The sequence below is a fragment of the Bactrocera dorsalis genome, chromosome 2 (genome assembly GCF_023373825.1).
Source record: "Bactrocera dorsalis isolate Fly_Bdor chromosome 2, ASM2337382v1, whole genome shotgun sequence".
Taxonomy (NCBI): domain Eukaryota; kingdom Metazoa; phylum Arthropoda; class Insecta; order Diptera; family Tephritidae; genus Bactrocera; species Bactrocera dorsalis.
The window spans coordinates 17,354,974-17,370,691 of record NC_064304.1 but is presented as its reverse complement, the minus strand read 5'-3'; the positions used below and the strand labels follow the sequence as shown (position 1 = coordinate 17,370,691).

At 36.1% G+C, this 15,718-nt stretch overlaps 1 protein-coding gene across 2 annotated transcripts in view; it reads right to left on the bottom strand.

The window, feature by feature from the left end:
- LOC105225748 (uncharacterized) overlaps positions 1-15,718 on the bottom strand; it is a 357,778-nt gene that overhangs the window by 52,379 nt on the left and 289,681 nt on the right. For both annotated transcript variants that reach the window (XM_049449564.1, XM_049449565.1), the window contains one exon: positions 1,996-2,134. In XM_049449564.1, the coding sequence (XP_049305521.1) occupies positions 1,996-2,080 (85 nt within the window). In that variant the 5' untranslated portion in view covers positions 2,081-2,134. The remainder of the gene's footprint in view (positions 1-1,995; positions 2,135-15,718) is intronic.

Below are 15,718 nucleotides of genomic sequence, written 5' to 3'. Positions count from 1 at the left end.
TAAATCAGCTCATCGAATCTCAGATTTCCATATGTGAGACAGGAAATTTCTTCAATAGCCTATCTGAGAATGAAATTTAATGCGGCATATTGTGTGATAAAACCCTTGGTCTAATTCCCTTTTGTATTGGAAGTGTTTATTTGGCGAATTTATAAATTCAAAACAAATTTGTTTTTATACTCGATCAATGATCGCAAACATCAGTCATAATTAGTTATATAATATGTAACGGGTGATTTTTTTGAGGTTAAGATTTTCATGCATTAGTATTTGACAGATCACGTGGGATTTCAGACATGGTGTCAAAGAGAAAGATGCTCAGTATGCTTTGACATTTCATCATGAATAGACTTACTAACGAGCAACGCTTGCAAATCATTGAATTTTATTACCAAAATCAGTGTTCGGTTCGAAATGTGTTTATCGACAAATTTTGTTCAGCGATGAGGCTCATTTCTGGTTGAATGGCTACGTAATTAAGCAAAATTGCCGCATTTGGGGTGAAGAGCAACCAGAAGCCGTTCAAGAACTGCCCATGCATCCGAAAAATGCACTGTTTGGTGTGGTTTGTACGCTGGTGGAATCATTGGACCGTATTTTTTCAAAGATGCTGTTGGACGCAACGTTACGGTGAATGGCGATCGCTATCGTTCGATGCTAACAAACTTTTTGTTGCCAAAAATGGAAGAACTGAACTTGGTTGACATGTGGTTTCAACAAGATGGCGCTACATGCCACACAGCTCGCGATTCTATGGCCATTTTGAGGGAAAACTTCGGACAACAATTCATCTCAAGAAATGGACCCGTAAGTTGGCCACCAAGATCATGCGATTTAACGCCTTTAGACTATTTTTTGTGGGGCTACGTCAAGTCTAAAGTCTACAGAAATAAGCCAGCAACTATTCCAGCTTTGGAAGACAACATTTCCGAAGAAATTCGGGCTATTCCGGCCGAAATGCTCGAAAAAGTTGCCCAAAATTGGACTTTCCGAATGGACCACCTAAGACGCAGCCGCGGTCAACATTTAAATGAAGTTATCTTCAAAAAGTAAATGTCATGAACCAATCTAACGTTTCAAATAAAGAACCGATGAGATTTTGCAAATTTTATGCGTTTTTTTTTTTAAAAAGTTATCAAGCTCTTAAAAAATCACCCTTTATTTCTCTTACGCTTGTCTTTCCTAGTATTATACATAGTATAACTCCCAACAAGACAGTTCAAGCCTCTTGACTGTCAGCACTTATTCAGCTGACGAGAATTGTTGCTGAATAAAGTGCTGAATTCTAAAGCAAAAATTCCGATTTGGAGTTGAAATCAAAAGTTCTTCAGAATTTAATGAATACGGTTTAGAAAGAAAAGCTCTGCGAACCCTAATGCAGCCACTTCATCAATATTTCATTGCAGCATTTTTTCCTCCAGCGAAATAATGCGGTAGTTTCTACTGACATTTATGCACTGCATTGCGTGAAATTATTGCCAAGTTCTCGCTGTCGAGTGTTTATCGACGCCGAGCAAATGTTTCACAACTCAATTTTTCTATATAAATATTCACCAGTTTTTTTCCAATATAAAATTTTAAGCTTTTCCGTGTGTTTTTCGAGTCCTGTTTTATTGGCCCGGGTAACGCATTTAATAAATTGCGATATTTGGAATTTTAATGGCATACAAATAAATAAATGCATTTCATTTGCGCAAAGGGTGATTAAAAAAATCTGCGCGAATAAAAAGCGAGGAAGTGAAACACATTTGCATATGTATGTGTGAAAGCGCGTTTTCGTAAATTATTTCAGCAGCTGGCAGCTTACAATTTGCATTTCGAAATTGTGTAAAAAAACAAAGGAAAACAAATATATTTTAAAAGTCTATTAACACATTTATCGTGCGCTCTTTTGCTTTCTCTCGTTCCTTTAATGTTGTTTGCTACTTTATATTGGTAACTGTGTGCATAATTTATGCACGATGAATATGTAAATGCTTAATTACTGTTACTTACCGTTAAAACATATGTCGGTGATTATCATCCAGATCAGTGCGAACAGATTGAACCATTCGTGAAATAGTCGCTCTCTTTTAGACATGATTGCCTTGTGCCTGATTAAGATGTGGAAAAGGGACGTTAGATTGCAGATTAACTGTAAAATAAGTGAAATTGGGAGAAAGTTATAAATATGTAGCTTATGTTGAGACATTTAGAATTTATAAATGTTTCGCATACGTACATATGTAGATAGATATTATAAAGATTATGGAAAAATCGGCAAAGCAAAAATTAAAATACTGGAAGAAACGTTAACTGAACTGAAGTAACGGGGGTTTCAATAGGAACGCTACTAAAATATGTAGTAGATAGGGACAGTAAATGACGCAATATTTTTCCCGCTCTTTTGACTTTTCTCTTCAGAAAAGTATATGGGTATTGGTCAGGCAGCAAATTCACACGTACGCCATGAGTCATCGTTGTGTCCCAAAAAATGTATGGTTTGGTGCGGTTTATGGGCCGGCGGCTTCATTTAGCCGTACTTCTTCTGTGTGTGGCCGCCTCGGTCGTGTGATTTGACGCCATTAGATTATTTCCTGTAAGGTTACGTCAAGTTTGTGGTCTATGCCAACAAGCCAGCAATGATTAATGAACTTCGTACGAATATCGAACGTGAAATTGCAGCGGTATCGGCCGATTTATGCTTGAAAACCGTCGAAAATGGGTTCAGTGTCTTGACTTCTGCTAGCGTGGCCGTGGTAGCATTGTAAAAGAAATCGAATTCCATACATAATCGCAACGAATGTACTTTCACAAGAATAAAAAAATTTCATTAATATCCCAACCCGGAACGGAATGTCACCTTCCAAATTTTATCATATAAAGACTTCTTGACTTTTAAATGGAGAACTGAAATAAATGATTTTTGTTTTGTCCTCAGATTCCTTTGTATTCAAATTAAAACTAGGTACAAATAGTGTTTATGAAACCACAATGATCTAGTTTAGAGTGTCTAAATAGACGCTTTAGAAAGCAAAATAACCAAATCAAAGTCCATTATTTGGTATTAATTGACAATGAGTTCATAAGGTAATGCTACAAGCATTTGCACTGGAGTTTCCTTTTCATTGCTTTGCATGCCTCTAAATATGCTGGTCTGCATTAGTTAAAATATATAAAAAAGGATCCTCCGCCAGCTGTCACTTACTGTAATCTAAATAGCAAATCTGTTTTCGAGTAACTCTAATGACCAGACCAATAAGCTGCGTAAAACAGCAGGCATCAAGGAAGCCAAAGCAAATACCAGCTAAGTAAATACACAAAGCGTAACTAAATACGTAGACATATAAGTACATACATATATAGTATGCTACATATGTACGTATTTAAAATGAAGAGAGGCACTAACTTATGCGCATATGCTTTATACAAGATGCACTGCTTTTCCACTCACGAGCTTGCATGTATGTTTTATAAATGCATTTGTAGACTTACTATTTCTCTATAGATACGAGTACATGTATGATATGTGTGGCTAACGGACAAACGAACAATAACTAGTGCAAATGCAGTCGAAAGCACTGCACATGACCACTAAATCTTCATTTGCTATGTGAAATGCACTAAACCAAAAGCAAATGCGCTATCTATATTTACCCATACATATGTACATATTTGTAACGCAAGTGTACATAGCAAACGCACACATGCGCTCCTTTGTGCATTATACTTCCAAATTTGTGCAAGGCTCCGTCTATACCTCAATTGTGCTCTTCAAATATATGTAAGTATGTATTTATATGTATATACATATATATATTATATATATTACAAAAGATATGTGCACAATTTGTTGTTTTTGCCTTTATCTTCTTATGTGCTTTGTTCGAAACCAAAGCGCTTAGTTCTGTCTTTGCTTCCCTTTACTTTGCGGCACAAATATGCTGAAACTCGAGCTACTTGCTTTTGAAATCTCTTTTATTTGTTTTTATTTTTAGTTTTAAAATTCTTTTGTAACAATCTCTTGCGGTCAGTCGATTCGAGTATATAAAATTAAAAAGTGATTTTCGAGAAATTGCAAAGGGTCCAGAAGTAGTACAATTTCGCAAAATCCATAATAGTTACTTTTAACGATTATATACGAATTATTGGAGAGGCTGTATAGACACGTCACGAGATCATTTGTTTCAATTTGTTTCAATTTGTTTAAGATTATAAATATTAAATTTTATGATTCAAAATACACTTTATTATTCAGTATAATCTCCCTAAACATAAATACACTTGCTTCCAGGATTCCTCAATCTGAGGATCCTATCCCTGAAATGAGAATCCGGAAGGTCTGCAAAATACGCTTCAACAGCCGTTATGACCTCTTCATTTGATGTAAAACGCTTGGCATGCATATGCGTCAAAATTTTCTTGTGGCACGGTGCATTGTCCTTGTGAAAAAGGATTTGGTTTTTTTGCAAACCGAGTTTTTTTCCCATTATGCACACAGCTTTCTAAAACAGAAAATTTCACTAAAAATGTGGCTCACACTGCCTAGTGAGGCATGCAGAGCCTTTACTAAATCTCTCTCAGTCAATTAACGATCTTCCAAATCCTTATCCTGTATTTTGGGTTTTATTTCTGGTGTTGATGCGCTCTTTTGGACGTCCTTCACGTGGATCGTCTTCAAAGCTCGTCCGACCAATGTACGAGGAATATTAGATCATACCTTGACTAACCGGAAATAAAGAGCTGCGTTGGATAGATTTTTATTCGAGATTACAATATCCTTAAATAGCTATAAAAATCAGAATACAAACTCATGTTTTGCAAAACTGTTTATTTCAACTTTCTAAAGAGTTTATTGGTTTACATAACAACTTTTATATGTAAAATGATCTCGAATATATACCGGATTTTAATTTTCTGAAAACTTAATTGAAAAGCCTTAACCGGAAATCCTCATTTTCATAAATTATAAACAATTGTGTAAAACTAATTAATTTTTCTGTTTTATTCTTTGAACCTTTGGTCAAAACCCAATGGAACGTGGTATCTGGATGCAAAACTATGGAATCGATAGTAAAATCTCAGGGGCTGTGTAAACTCATGGACCTAGTAACTGAACGCCATCTGGTATTGCAAGGGACTAAAACTGGTCTATGCGTGACTTATTGTCCTACAAGACTAACCTAATCAAATCTTATTCTTCGAACGTTCTCGATTATAACTCAATAAAATAAATAACTATAAATTTATACTCCTTAAATTTCGACTCATATTGAAATAAATACAAACATATAGTATATAGTTTGGTCTTCGTTATCCACCGCAAACCAACTCAATGAATTGTCATCCAAACGTTAATTAAAACAAATTAAAAACAAAATACTTGATATTTCCAGAAACTGGGTGGATAAACATTTTCAAATAATTCCTTCGAAGACACCATACCAACACACACAACACTAATATAACTGTTTTAACGAAGATTGGCAAGCAAACTAACTGCTAGCAGCTGAGCACCGTTATTGCTAGTGGCATGCACATGTACAAGGCAAATGGACAAACGATGGAATGAGACCACAACTTGTTGTTTGCAGGATAATTGTTAATATCTGCAGCTCATATAGCTGTCATGCCCTTAATTCCTCCGCTTCCTCACTCTGCGCTTCGTTTTTGGTGTGCCATTGTCAGGCTGACTAACTCACTAACAGTTAGCTTTTAAAATAAAGTAAGACCGTCGAGTTGTCACAGGGCAATCGTTATTGTTGTTGTTGTCATTGCATTTGCTGTTATTGTGTTAATTTACTTCATTTAAGCAATTTATTTTATTGTTGCCACAAATTGTGTGTTTGTATGTATATATATAAGCTTGCCGTTGGCAGACTTGCCATTATTTGTTTGGCGTTGTTTCTTCTGTAATCCATTGTTGTTGCTATTGCTGCCGCCACAGTTGCCACAATCGCCATTGTTTCTTTGGTTTTTGGTGTGGAACTTCGTCAACAATTGGTTTTTTGTTGCTGTACACTTATTGACAACATTTAAGCTTTCTTAAATTTTTGTTGTTGCAACACTGACACCAGTGCAGCCAAGAACTTTACCAAGAAGATGAAGAAGAAGCAAATGCATTACTCTATGGGCGAAGCAAACCTCACTTGCTGTGCAGTTATACGTTTTACGGTCTGCTTGTGTTGCATGAATGCTATGCGTCCTTTAATCTCTTCACGGCAGCGCACATTTCTTATTGTCCGCCATAGCGTATGAGTGACTTAAATATTAGCATTCCTCTGTGTATGTGTGTGCGTTGTCTCGCTTCCACTGTCTGGCTGCTGCCTCATTCTTTGTTTCAGTTTGTTTTTTGTCCGTCTATGTGTAGTTATTCTTTTTGTTGTAATTGTTGTTGTTACTGTTGCTGTCACTGCTTGCTTGTCTTTATTTAAATTGCATTAAAATTTCAAATTTCTTTTGCGGTTTGTTTGACAGAGAAATCTGTTGTCGGTTCGTTGGCCAAGCTGCCAGTTTAGATGTGTATGCACAACATACCGTTTTGTTATTATAATTGTTGTTGCCTGAGTGCGGTTTAATGCAATGCGGTGGCATGCTGTGACATGACTTGACCCTCGGATGCCAAACAACGACCGACAACGGCGACCTGAAGTATTTTGCGACAAACGAGAACCAACAACAACAATAACCACATCAAATAGAAATTAGACACAGCGCACATATAGAAACATAACTACATGCCACAGAGCATTGACTGCAGCCGCTGTGTTGTTGTTTTTTTATCGTTTTTGTAGTTGAAGGGCATTGACAATTTGCGCTTTGCGGCCAAAATTATGCTACAGACAAGTCCATTCTTCCTCCTGCTGCATGCAAATGTGTTTGTATGTATGCGTGCATATAACAACAACACAGCGCTGCGCTCTGCCACAGTTGAAGCACAGTTGCACTAAGCTCCGTAGTGTTTTGCGCTTGGAATTAAAATGCGGCGCCTAAGTTTATGCAAATATTTTTGGAGTTCTACTCCCAGCTGCCAGCGAGTAACGGTGCCAGGTGTTTGACTGCTGCTTCTTGCTTTCCGGTGGCGAGTTATGCTTCGCATATATTTGCTCACAAGAGCGGGTTAGAGTGCGCGATTTACCAGAAAGTCTTCCGTGGTATTTGCAATGTTAAACTGTAGTTATTTATGCATTCAGAAATGTCAGGAGCAGTGGATCTTTTTCAAAATACCGTTAGGAGTGGGTTGTGTCTGGAAGTTTGCCAGCATTATACAGGGTGTTATTAGCCTTTGTAAATGCAAATAAGTGCATAACTTTTACAGAATTTGTAAAATATTTCTTTGCTTCTATATTTGCTTATTTGTTATATAATTTTAGATTTTCGTCGACCTTGATCAAACTGCCAGCATCTACAACGCATGTTATGAGCGAACTACCAAAGGCAAGGTTTGGATGATCTGGACTTTTATTTATCATGCAAAAATTTTACAGGAAAGCACTAAATTTATTTCAATTATTTGAGGTTGCAACATCAACTACCCGATATGGAAAAAATAACCGAACCAAATGCGGAGATGTTTGGCATTTTGTTTTATAGAAAATTGAATTTAGACCACCTTAGTATTAATAAATAACTAGATATTGCCATAAGCGTGTGAGGACTTAGTGATAGTCGCCTACCTTCTTGGTTTGAAGAGATCGAATTTTGTTTTCAGCAAGTAAATCTACAAATTTGAGGAAATTAATAACATTAGTTTTACAAAAAAAAAAGTATTTTATTGATATTTTCATAAAAACATTTCTCCATAAACTAGAAGCAGTACAAATTCAGCGTTCATACAGTACACCATGTCGTATGAGCAACACAGAATTTATGAAGTACTTGTATGAATGTACAGTTCATTTCATGTTAACTTTGGTGGCTCACTAAAATCCATTCAATATTTCAGTGATATTTTGTAAATAATTAACTAAAATATATTCTTCTCCTTGCTCATGAAAAACACACATTTCATTGCTTATCACTAAGCAGTTAATATGAAAGTTCACATTTCTACAGGGAATTTGCAGCCTCAATACTTCTGTCACTCAAAATGTCTTCATTTCGCATGCCAGTGATCACTTCATTTATTTGAAATTAAGCACAAATGGCACTTGCAATTCACAACGTACACAGCACGCCACGCAACAACCGACCGACGACATTTTCTCCCATTTAGCTAAGCGTGCAACAAATGATTCGAAAATGTAGACACATCTACAAATATTTCACAAATTGATGTGTTTACAATTTACCGTAATATTTAAATTTATTCTATATGTGTGTATATAAACATATGTATATGCGCATGTGTGTATTTTTGTGTGAAATATTTGCATTAATCTCCAACGTGCAAATGTGTTTTTCAATTGATAGCTAAGCCATACTTTATGTGTGCAAACACAACCGAAGGCAAAAAATACGCACACAATCAAATTTGAGTTAGACAAAAATCACACACACACACACATTCAAATATTAACATTTATGCGCTAGTACTTATTTCGTCTTCTTGTGTTCTGCGATGCATCGCATCAATGGTTGTATATATATACAAACATAAATACTTGTAAGTGTGTATGAGTTGTGTGCACATCATCATGTGTCGCCAGATGTGCTAAGCGAAGTTGTGCAAATACAAATTCAGCAAAAATTCAACAAATGTTCAACATTTTCGATTTTAATTTTCATGATTGTCCAATTTTTGTCATTGCATATTTACATTTGCATATATATATTTATGCATATATGCATGTGTGTTTAACCTTTAGTACATTTAGCTGTCGTTGAGAATGAAAGAGTTAAAACCTAATTCACCGCAACTTACAAACACCCCTTGAGTGTCTGGGTTACCAGCAAAGAAGCAGTCAAGCTAGCGACATCTCTACTTTTACGCTTCGGGCCCGTTACAATCAAATGTCGCATCGTGCACATTAAAGCGTTGCAAATTGTTTTCGGTTTTTGAATCGGAAATTCCGTTGTGTCTGTTTGAGAGTAATTTAGTTACGGTAAGTGTGCACACAAACATACATATATATGATACAAGTTACATTGACAGGGTGAGTCATTTGGTCACCTCTTTTTTGATTATCTTAGTTCGAAGACTAAAAGAAGACTCAGACGGGCACTTAAACTAAACTTAGGTAAAACTAATCTAATTAGGAGTCACCGGAAATGTCGTCGCTTTGGCTGAGTTTAAAACATTTTTTTCTAAAAACCTCGGAATTTCTTTGTTAAGAGTGCATGTTTGTAACAATAAAAAATTCCTGACCCCTTGAGTGTAATAGCCTTTTCGCACTGGAGTTAATTAACCAATTAATTGTCCCTTCCCCGATTAAATTGTCAATTTGGATCGATTTATTAGACTAAATAAAATTTTATTTTACTACATTAATTCTTATTTGAAATGAAATCGAGTTGAATCTAGAACTGAACGCTGCGGGTTGTTGTACACACTGTAAAAGTGGCTGCTTTTAACTCTATCGGTTCTTGTCCAGGCTGTAGAATTAGTTATGTTCATGGATAAAGTAGCAATCAGTTGATTAATTTTAATCAGAAAAATACAAAATGAAAAACACAAGCAAGTATAACAGCTGATCGTTAATCGAGTATATCTTTGATCGAATAGCTGGGTGTGTGAAATGTAACAACTGGCCTCTCAATTATATTGTTAATACATTAAATAAATTTCGCTTTGCGAAAAGGCTATAATACTTGCACCAGTGTAACAAACATTGATTCTTCATATCCATTTTTGGCATAATGTTGTATTTATATTGCTCAGATTGCTTCATTTTTAACTTCTTTTATTACCGAAATATCTCAAGGAGTCTCCAGAACCCTCGAATAAATAGTTTTTAGTTAAAGGTTTTCCAATAAATAGCGAATATTTTTTAACTCAACCTCTTATTTGTAGTTTCGATAGTGTCTTTTTTTCATTCATTAAAAATTCATGGAATTCACTAAAGTATAGACAAAACTTTTCTTCCTAAACAATGTAAACTTGATGTGGACCAAGAAATGCGGAATAGTGAAATTGGTTTGGAAAGTCTACTTTATCATAAAGACAAGTATTTCAGCGGCAACAATAATTTACTGAAAGTCGTGATGTCGTAGAAAACTTGCCTCAATGCGAGTCGTCCATTGACCTCTGTTAATGACAATAACATCGTAGAAGTTAAAGAAATAGTGCTTTAAAATCATCATGTTGGCATCAGCGCTATAATAAAGGATCTCAAGAGCTCTTATGTGTTAATTCAAAACATTTTAATGAACTGTTTGGATTTTAAACGTGTCAATGCGAGAATTGTGTCAAACCCCAATTAGGTCAATCATGACAATACTGAGACATATTGAGTAGTTTAGTCGCCCGTAAGTCCGTTCCATAGAAAAGACTGAAATATCTTATCACTTTCACGAAGTAATACTTAATCTAGTGGTTACTTGGAAGAGTGGTGGAGTTGGGAGTAGGTTAGGTTTAGCGGACTGAAGTTCCGCACTCCGATCTCTGATGCTTCTCCCTACTAAAAAATAAGAAGAGATGCTTCACAACATGGCTGAGGACTTTACATTCATCAAACGAATCATACCCATTTATGGAAATGACATCGAAACTCATCAGCAAAATAAAAAACGACAATAAAGATTTGTATTAAAAAGCGTGAAAATGTAGTTTTTTATCAGTCGGGTCACAGTTGGGTTCCTTTGACGGACAGTTCAACTTAACCCGATTTTATCCGAAAAGGACCACTGCCAAACTCAACCATATTCACTCTTTTCCAATGAAATAGCTTTGAAATAAGTATCTTTAGCGAAGAAGCAAAATCCATTTAGTCACTAGTTCAAAATAATGCCGATACTAAGTTCGGCGGGTCTTGAAAACGGTAAGTGCTTTGGGTCATAGCAAACTACTTTCCACAGTTTTGGCTGCTAGTTCGATGTATCGTTATCCAGTAACACAAATCTCAACTTTTCAAACAGGTCAAGGAATGGCCTGTTTCTGCTATCAAATTTGTAAAGTGAAATAACAGTTTTACTTTTATTCCAACAAGAGAGGGAGAATTGTCAAATGTAGAGCTACCCAGAAGTCAGGAGTTTCTATTATATTACCTAATTTACCGTTTTCAACACATATTATGCCAAAAGCAAGAAATCAATCAAAATATAATGAATAATATAAATTTAAAGTTTATTTTACAAAATGCATTCTATCGCTTTCTAAACAAATTTTTTTTTACCTAAACCAAAACCACCAACAAACACAAAACGAGCAACCCTTTCGCATAACAACTGGGCATCATCATAGGCTGGTTGTCTCGGTTTTCGGCTGCTTCTCTGTGGTTTTTGCATGTCAAATTGCTCTGCAGTGTACAATCAACAATATGACCGCTCAGCCCGCATGCCACCGCCCAACCACAAGGCAATGCAGTCGCAAAATATTTGCACCCAAAACAAATTGATACATTTTTCACGCACACACTAACTCACTACGACAAGACTTGCGCCACACATACACATGCACATATACACGCAAAGCTCACCTTCAGCATTGAATGCTTAAGAGGAACATCCTTTGGCCGGCTACATTGAGGTTATGCTGTCTTCAACCACACCTTTTATATAAAACCAAAATATTTTCAGACCGCTTATTGTTGTTGTTGTTGTTGTCTTTGTTACGTTTCATTTATAAATGCAATAACATTGGCGAGCTCACACACGAACCCACCCTCATCCCTACCACTCCCACCGAACCGGTTGAAAAAGAGTAAATATGCAAGCGCAAATTAACGCAAACAGTCGGAGATGAAGCGAAGTTGACGCAGGTGAGACTGGTGAGGCTGGCGGAGCAATCATTCGTGAGCGTCGGTTTAACTTGTCTTCTGTGTCGCAATATAAACAAACTAATGCTTGTCGGGCGGTGGCTGTGTGAGTGTGTGTGTGTGGATTTTATGGCTGTGCAAGGCTTGCTGGTCTCGCCCAACCACGACAACCGCATGACACAACCCCTCGGCCCGCCTCCGTCAACCGTCTCTGTTATATTTATGTTTTTGCAGCCAGAATCCGGAATTTTCTGTATGAAAATATTTTCATTGCCGGAGTGGCATCTCATGTGAGCATTAAAATTAAATTTAAATATTATTGCTGTGGCAGGTGGTGGTCGGTCGCTCGGTCGCTCGGTTATTGGTGCGGTGGCTGAGTGGTGCGCACACAAAGGCGACTGGCGTTGATTAAGTTCGAGGACCTGAGCGGCGCCACAACAACATGCTGACACTCAAACGCCAGCGCAACAACAAAAGTAAACATCAGAATTCAAGCAAAACAACTCTACACGCAGCGGAAGAGAGGGAGGTGGCAGTAACGGTTCAATGAAATGAAGTTGTCATCCGGAGCGCACTTGGAACGCAATTAAAAATGTGAGATGTCAATTTTATTATTGAATATTTTGCTTGGAGGCAAATTTTAGATTACACAAATGACTATGCACCGCAAGCAATACACACACAGTAACATTACACAATAGTGTGCGTGTGTATGTGCAAACAAAGGCAGCTTTCGGTATGGCAATAAAACGCCCACAAATTGCTCCTTTGCGTGACCGGAAAAATGGCAATCAAAATCACAAAAGCATCAAAGGTCGAGGCACATAAATCGAAGCGCAGCGGAGATAAGAGCAGGCGGACACAATGTGCGGAGATATTTAATTAATAAACAATAATATTGTAATGCTTTGATGGAAAGAGAAACACTTGCTGTGTTATGCGAGTAATTGAAACTTTTTAATGCGTGTTGTATTTGCTTTTTTGAAATTTGCAAGAGGAGATAAGAAAAAATTTTGAAGATTTTTATAATACATTTTTATGCGGCATAAAAAGTAAGCACAATTTATTAAGCACCTAAAAAGTTAAGGGGCTTGGTGATAATAAAGCTTAACAGTATTTGATATAAGATTGTTAGTATGTAGATTATTGCGAAGACCTAATAACTGCCACGTTTTTTTTTAAATAAATTTAAGCAAGCATCAAAGCTAGTGTACTAGCATAGTAAAAAAATTCGTCAGGTTTGCTCTGTTGTTGGTGTAATACGCGCGGAATCATCTACAAAAGCCTGCATGCTCAAACTACTTTACTCTAAATACGTACCTGTTCCGTCAACAATTTGACCGTCGAAAGGAAGCAATCGCCCAGAAGTCGCCAGTTTTGAGCAATAGGACGACGCTGAGTCAGACACATCGATACTGTCATGCCAATAGCGCCAAGAGTTTGGTTGGGAGATTCTAATACAACCACCTTGTAGTCTGTATCTGGCACCAAGTATTACTACTAATGACTAATTACTACCTATTTCTATAAGTTATCGGACAAAATTGCGGACATTTTTCCTAAAAATGCCAATCCAAACCTTCGACTTGATGGAAAAATAATTGATTTCTTTTTACGCGTTATTTTGACTCGAAACTCTTGGTCATAACTTCGCTTCACTCCGAGAATTAAAGAGATTCAAGTTAACACGTACCTCGGTGTACGATATACAAATTATCAGAACAAAACAAATATTTTATCAGAGTATCTCTTAACCAGACCCGATAATATACATAGGTGGGTGAAAACATTTTTATGAAATTTTTTTTCAGACCTAATCAAAACACTTAAGCACCTACATATTGTGTTTTTTGTAACCCAAAAATTTTTAATACGGAATTTTGTTTTCTTTATCGAAGAAAATAAGCAAATTATGTGCTAAATTTGATTACATTTTTTTTAATATTTTTTTTTTAGCCGATGTTTGAAAATACCCATTTCACTGTATCCACGACAGTCGATACGTCTAAACCGAGAATTAATAAGAAGTGTTTGCCTAGTCATTTTCTTTAGAACTATTTGATTATTAATGTCTCATAATCAAAAAGAATACATAGATTCGCTATATTGGTGAAGAATGGATTGGATAACGAAACGGAACGAAAACGAGTTTTGGTAGTATCCAAACATACATTAACTTATCTGAGCTCTAATCGGTGCTTGACCTGGTGAAGTGACAGAAATACAGGTGGCTATAATCATGTTAGTTCTGAAAGAAATTTCTAAAAATATTTCAAAGATGGTGTGGCAAATAATAGTAATTTTTTCATCCATCTTATCTAAAGAAACCTTAATTTTATTTTATGACGTGTACATTAAGTTCCGGCTAAAAATTCAATATTTTTTGGAGATAAATAGATGGAATGACGAAATGAATGGAATATATACACCCTGTCAAGAAAGTATCGGGAATTCTTCATTTCCCCCCACTCATCTCCCGGTCATATGGAAGACAGGTAATTGGTTTTCATAGGTTGGTACAACTGTTCTTAATTACTGTCCTTAATTTGGCCAAACACTCAACAAATATCATTGAACAAGCACCGTATTCAGCTTATTTATGTTCGTGTAACTTCTGGCTATTCAGCAAATTCATATGACCATTCCGAGGACACCGTTTTGACAAAATTGAAGACATCAAAACAAATTCGAAGCGAGAGCTGAAGGCCATCCCGAAAAGTGCCTATAAAAAATATTTTGACGATTGACACATGTGTATCGCTTCAAATGAATGTTACTTTGAAGGCGATTAAATAAATTTGGATGATGACTGAGAATTTTTTTTTTTATTTATAAATTCGCGATACTTTCTTGACAGGATGTATACATATTTATAGTCTTCATAATTTTTTATGTTATTATGAACTAAGGACATGTAGAAAAACATTTCTAGATCCTGCAAGCAGATGAAACTTTGAATACGTTTGACTCCAAAAAGTAAAACTTATAAACAAATCGCAATCAGAAGAGAGAAAAGCACATGCTGCTTCTATAAATATACGTTTGGCGAACCGACGGACTCGAGAAAAGTTCAAAATATTGGCATGTAGTACATATGTATTATATATATATATTGATCGCATTGTTATTATAATTTAAGTCCTGATAATATTTTTGTAACTAAGAAACACAAACTTTAAGACCTCAAAATTGTGGAAAAAAGTTTCAAAATCGAAAGAATTAGTTTTATCTCGCACAAAAAAGCTTTTCATACCCAATGAATCTCAATTTTCCATATATTCCAAAGAAGCCTTGCAACATATCAGCAAATATGAAAATTACTTTTCAGATAACAAATTAGGACGAATGTTACGTTTTTCGCAAACTTTTACTTTGGCAACTCGTATTCTTTTTGGAGCAGCAAATAATTTATAATAATTTCCACTCTAGTTAACTGCAAGCTACGCGTTGCGTCACAACTGAGCACGCTTGCAACGTATACATATGTACGTACCAAGATATATACATATGTATATATACTACGTGATATGTGCGTGTAAAAGTCAGAACTTCGCATACACGCGCATAAAAATGTTTGTGTAATTAATGTAAGGCTAAGCGTGCCCCGCAGCAAGGATCACTCGACTCTGATGCCCCCAATATTCGCCAGAGATACGCACAAGCAACCTTACAAACGCACACACATACACAGAAGCACACGATGGCAAGAAATTTCTGTTAGGCTATAAAAATAATTTTATTAGACAATTTCTGTTTTCGCATTCATAAAATTTTCAGATTTGTTGAGTGATTTGGATGCGAAGTAGCATTAATTAAACCATAATAAACTATGTTATTGCTTTTTATTAAGTCTAAAGTTAACCGCAACGCACAAAATGCGGCTC